Source organism: Mus caroli, chromosome 14 (assembly GCF_900094665.2).
Source record: "Mus caroli chromosome 14, CAROLI_EIJ_v1.1, whole genome shotgun sequence".
Taxonomy (NCBI): domain Eukaryota; kingdom Metazoa; phylum Chordata; class Mammalia; order Rodentia; family Muridae; genus Mus; species Mus caroli.
This window is the reverse complement of record NC_034583.1, coordinates 1,723,151-1,729,187: the sequence shown is the minus strand read 5'-3', so window position 1 is coordinate 1,729,187 and position 6,037 is coordinate 1,723,151. Positions and strand designations below refer to the sequence as shown.

The window sequence follows — 6,037 nt, the reverse complement described above, 5'->3', positions numbered from 1 at the left end:
GGGAAGAGGGAGGGGAAAGGGGAAGGGGAAGGAAGGGGAAGGGGAAGGGGAAGGAAGGGGAAGGGAGGGGAGGTAGGATGGCTATGCTGAATCCACCAGAGCTGCCTTAGAACTAACCCAGAAGGTGCTTGCTCACTTTCCTATCTCCCTTCCCTTCTGGACAAGCCTAAGCAGATCCCTTTTCTGTCTTTATGAAATGAAGTGTTAGCACTGCTCATTCTCTGGTAACTAAGGAGACAGCCATTGCACTGGTGTCGCTGGCACACATTCGAGTTCTCTGTCCTAAGACAGGTTCTTCAGCAATGTGAGCATCCTCACAGCATCCAGTGTTAGGAAAGACAAGCACACAGTGAGTGGCTTGCATAGGACAGTAGTGCCTCCGGGGACTGTGGCAGGTACAAAAATAGCCACAGTATCACCCACCTTTCTTTACCATCTGTGGGACTCTAATCAAAGTTTCTAATTATTTGTAAAATTAGGCCTGATATGTACCAGTAAGAAATGTCCCTAAGAAATAGACCCTGTGCCGTTGTCATGCAGATCAGCAAGCTGTTCTTGGCAGAGGCTTTAAGACCAAGCTTGATAGCACTGCTGTCTGCTAATCCCAACCTACTTCCCACATGCCTTCTTCCCACAGAAAGAAATGGCCGTAAGGCAGCCCAGGGAGCCTCTGCTAGAGCTTTGCAGAGTGGTTGAGTATGGCAGGCTCTGCTCTTAGCATTCTCATTCCAACACTGAAATCAGCCTTGCTTCTCCATCATCAACTCCTTGAAATTGGCACCTTTGCATGTACTACAAAATACAAGAGTCTGCTAATTGGCCCCCTTTCCTCTGTACTGAACATGTTAGGATTACAGCCTGGGCTCTGGGGACCTCAACAAGCCAGGCTTACACACCTGTCTAGAAAAACCCAGATAAGTCATGGTGAGAAGCAGAGAAAGGAGATGCAGTCTGTGTGACCACACTGGGAAAAGGCACAAATACAAAGACCCAGTGGTTTCCCCAAGCCCATCTTCAGGGCCCTAACACGATGTTTAGATTTAAATAGAGGGAGAAAGGTACGCATAGCTACATAGTCCTGGTGGAAGCATGACGTGCCCGACTTCAGTCTCAGAGCCAGTCTCTAAAGGTAGCCTGACAAGGTGTCAGAATTGTCTGTCATCTCCTTCTGGGGGACAAGCACCTAGTTTTTTTCCTCCCACCATGAGGTCCCTGGGGACCATTGTTTCCATAGTCTAAGGTCTGAAAGGAGAGCAGAAATGTCCCTGCTTAGGATATGCTCTCTCCTGCAGGACAGTTACACTGTCTCAGCACTCCACAAACTGAGCCACACCTGCCATTCTGTGTCATTGTGATAGTCCATTTCACATCACATAGTTCTTTGTTGCCTTCTAAATAAAATCTCCAGGTGGCAGAGCCTTAGTCTACCATTATGTTCCTGCCAACCACATTGCCTAGCATAAGACTCTACACATGATCACAAAGAAAGGAAGTGAGGAAAGCAATAACAGACTCCTAATGAAAAGCTCTGCTGCCTGGCAGTGGTGGCGCACGCCTTTAATCCCAGCCTTTAATCCAGCATTAACATAAAACATTTTGTTTTAAGATACCAAATTTGGGTAATAACTGTAAATTTGGTTCTGTGTGACTGTATGGATGGTCGAGGCATGGTTTGCTGAGGCTATGTATATTTGGTGTCAGGACATGGGTCTTCAGACACTACCTAATGCCTTTTAAATATGCTATGATTTTATCTGTCCCCTGATACAAGCTTATTTAACACTTGTTTCCTTACTGTACATGAACATTAGTGAGTCAAACTAGAAAAATCAACCATAAAGTACATACAATGATATAGTTCTTTCTTTAGATATTACAATATAGCAGGAAATTTTTATGATGTAATATATAATATTGTATAGCATGGAAATAGCACCATATTGCTCCTTTCTAATACTTATTCTTTCCATGGGCATTGATTTTAGGTATAGAATTATCTTCTCTCAGCTCTTTCCTATGGATAAATCACAGAACTATATATGTGAACTCTCCTAGCATTCACTTCCAGCTTTCCAAGCAATCATATTGAAGAGGATGTTGATCTACTCTGGAAACAATAAACTTTCCATTGAAATATTCATGTAAGAAAAACACGATATAAAACACACTTTATTATCTACTGCTCCTAAACAAGAAAACTGCCTGGCAGCAGTCAAAAACGCCCCCTAAGCCCACATTTTCTTAGAATACCATTTCTTCATTTAAATCAGCTAAATGCCTTAAGCTTTACTTTCCCTCCTCCTACACTTGGCTTTGCATGTAGAAAAAGCACACCATTCTTAGATGCTGTCGGTAATTTGTGGATCTTGTTTTAGATAGTCTTTAAAGCAACTATGTGGGTATTTTTTTAAATGTTCCCTGATTACTTACTTGGGGGTAGAAAAGTGTGCCTGATCCAATCTTGGTAGAGATTGGAAAGGCATTTCAGCAAATGATTAGCCCCTATTTATAATTTGTATAGCTATTTTAGCTGCTCAAGCTTTTCTCTTTATATTAAAATAAAAGTGTCTTATTCATAGAGCATATTAACTTGTTAAAAACTTGTACTTGATATCTTATTCACAAGTTTCTATCCAAAGTGATTTCCAGTGTATTCCTTAACATGGGATGACCACAGTGTCCAGGGTTCTCCAGTCTCAAGTACCAGTACATTTGCACTAGCCCACTACAGAGCAGGACAAGCAGATGGGGACAGGGGGTCTAGAAAGGGCCTCCCTGGAAGAAGGAGCTCCAGAAAGCAAGAATCCTTCAGTGAGGCAAACAGATAGAAATAACTTTAAAAATAACATGCTGCTCAAGGCTCTGGAGAGGAAAATAACCCATCTAATGTATATATGAAGTCAATTTATTAGATAGCTTACAGAATCAGAGGCTTCAAAGCCCACGGTGGCCATCTGTGCTTGGGTAGGTTAAGGAATCAGTAGCTGCTCCCACCAGGCAGCTGGAAGCCTCAGAGCAAGAGGGACCAGTGACACATCCCAGACCAGGAGGGACCAGTGACACATTCCAGACCAGGAGGGACCAGTGACACATGCCAGCCCAGGAGGGACCAGTGCCACATCCCAGCCCAGGAGGAACCAGTGACACATCCCAGCCCAGGAGGGACCAGTGACACATCCCAGCCCAGGAGGGACCAGTGACACATGCCAGCCCAGGAGGGACCAGTGCCACATCCCAGCCCAGGAGGAACCAGTGCCACATCCCAGCCCAGGAGGGACCAGTGGCACATCCCAGCCCAGGAGGAACCAGTGACACATCCCAGCCCAGGAGGAACCAGTGACACATCCCAGCCCAGGAGGGACCAGTGACACATCCCAGCCCAGGAGGGACCAGTGACACATCCCAGCCCAGGAGGNACCAGTGACACATCCCAGCCCAGGAGGGACCAGTGACACATCCCAGCCCAGGAGGGACCAGTGACACATCCCAGCCCAGGAGGAACCAGTGACACAACCCAGCCCAGGGCTGGAGGCCTACAACCACTGCTGCCCTGTAGGACCACATCTGGTTGGATAACGTGACTCACATTTGGCGTGGTGTTTCCCTTCAGTCCCTGACCCAAATGTAAAGCTTTTCTGGAAACACCTTTATAGACACACCTAGAAAGTGTGCTTTCACAATTTTCTAGGCATCTCTCAGTCTAGTTGAGTTGATAGCCAAGATTAACTTCACAAATGGATTGTCATGTCTCATATTTTTCTAGCCCTAAAGAAAAGAAGGTGTTCTTAGAAAACCCCAAATCCCCTAACCAAAGCAGAGGAATGTACCATCCTATCACGTGCTAGCGTCAGCAAGCAGAACTCTGCTAAGATAAGTGAGGGAGAAAAGCTGAAGTGGATTCTAGAAGGGTCTGCATGTGGCTTGGTCGTAGTTTCTGTGTGGGAGGGACTTCCTGCTATGCTGTGCTTTGGAGCACTCGGGCCATTACAACGGTACTTATTTTTCATCGTTTGAGTGATCAGTAATGTATTTTCTTTCCCATTCAGATGTTTTAGTTCATTTACAACAGCTGTTAAAGAGGATGCTGCACATCCCAGGAATAATAGAATGCCTCATGCTTTTAATGAGAAAGATAATTATGTGGTTTTCATCATAATAGTTATTTTTATTTCCCAGTTACTTCCTATAATTTGAGTGATCATTGTCTGCAAATTATAAATGAGGACCTTATTTTTTGAGCCAAAAGCTTGCCAGTTAAATTGACAGATTTTCAATAATAATCTACATTAGGAACCATACAGGCATCATTACTCTCTTTATCTTCTGGTCTCTGCAGCAGTTTCACAAATAATAAATGATATAAGTGACGGTTAAGAGTAGAGCCTTGTCCTCTGCTAAGTCTCAGAACTGGCCGTGTGGCTGCATGCACCGCCCTCCATGTGGCTGGCTGCATGCATGGCCGTCAGGCTGACTTTTCCCTTTCTGCATTAGTACATTTCTTTCTCCTCTTTCTCATAAACGACACTCAGAAGCCAGAAAATAAACAAGATCTGCAGAACAAGCCACACACTCCACTTTTTCCAAACATGAAAATGTTTATGTATCATGTCCAAAAAAAAAAGTTCTATATTTGTTACAGTACAAAGCTTTGGCTCATTTGTGCTCTGAGTATTTTGAAATATGGAGCTACCTAGCATAAAACATGGACAGCCACCTCTTTGTCATCAGTAAAGTAGAAGTGGCTGGTATATCTGAGCATTTCTGTATGTGCCACATCCCACTGTACTGAGCATTCAATTGATTTTCACAAAGGCTCCAAGAGTCAAAATTCTCATAGTGCCCACTGCCCAGAGGCTGGCACTCACATGTAAAAGGTTACACTGTCCAGGGGCAACAGCTGCTAGAGGTACAACTTGAGCAGGTATTTTCTTGGTAACTCCAGAATCACAGTCCATGTGCAACATGCCATGAGAATAACTGTGCCACTTCTTTCTAACGTTGGATCTCTCTTCAAGCCATTCTCAAACAGAACACTGAAATCTGTGTTCATACAGAAAGAGCAAACCACTTGTTTTATGACAAGTTAGGGTGAAAGTTGTCTGTAGTGCTCTTCATGTTTTTAATTTATAAAATATTGTTAAGACAGTCCAAAAGACATTAATTGTCTAACTTTGTTGTACTTTATTTGGTTCTACTAACGAATTGAAATGAATAGAATGGCCTTGTAGGTTATCCTACAATGCTGCTTCCCTTGACCACAGCAGAAGCAGACCTCAGCAAGTCTTTATGGTCTAAACATCCCTGTGTTAGTTTTCCCTGACTTCTTCACTATCACAGTTAAATACAGTCTCAGTCTATGTAGCCAAAAAGTAGCTTACTTCATAAGTGGTACTTTTTTTTTTCCACAGAAATAAAATCAGAACCCAAATGTAAGCTTGTAAAAGCACAAATAGACTTAAAAGTTCACCACCTCTCAGCAGGGTCATTGTACCAGGGAGTGTCAGGAAGAGTAAAGGAACCAAAGTATGGAGAGAAAGCTAGTGGCATGTTCGCTCAATACAGTCTCCTCACTCAGAGGCACCTGAGGCAGAACAGTTCCCAGAAGCCCTTTGGATTATTTCAGGAGATTTTTTTTTCTTTTTTACTTTTCCAAGTTCAAAGCCCAAGTTTCATCTGTCTTTTCTGCCCTAAAGCAAGCTTCTAAGTCACAATTCCACTTTCCAGCTGAGGACCCAGACATAGCAAAGGCTCCAAAGCCATGGCACGGGGAGCAATAAGGTCACCAAGGTGTTGCTTTCCACTCGTGCGAAGAAGTGTGGCCTGTGTCAGAATTCAGAGGATGGGCTGGAGAAGTGACTCTGGCACAGGGAGCTCAGGCTATTGCAGAAGACCAGTGTTGAGTTGAACTCCAGGCGCAGGGTTCCTCAAGCCTCCCTCAGTGTCTGCACTCGTGCACATACCTACTGACACATAATAAAGTAAATAAGTGGTTTGAAAACTCACACTAATCCAGTTTTATCTGTGATAACGCATATAA

At 43.9% G+C, this 6,037-nt stretch overlaps 1 protein-coding gene across 3 annotated transcripts in view; it reads left to right on the top strand.

Moving 5' to 3' along the window:
- The window catches only part of C14H3orf67 (chromosome 14 C3orf67 homolog), a 243,624-nt gene that overhangs the window by 170,137 nt on the left and 67,450 nt on the right, over window positions 1-6,037 (top strand). Inside the window, exon 13 of one of the 3 annotated variants that reach the window (XM_029468706.1) lies at window positions 1,986-2,582. The exons of the other annotated variants lie outside the window; for them this stretch is intronic. Within the exon in view, the coding sequence (XP_029324566.1) occupies window positions 1,986-1,991 (6 nt within the window). The 3' untranslated portion in view covers window positions 1,992-2,582. Of the gene's footprint in view, window positions 1-1,985; window positions 2,583-6,037 lie in introns of those variants that run through there. 3 annotated transcript variants of the gene reach the window in all.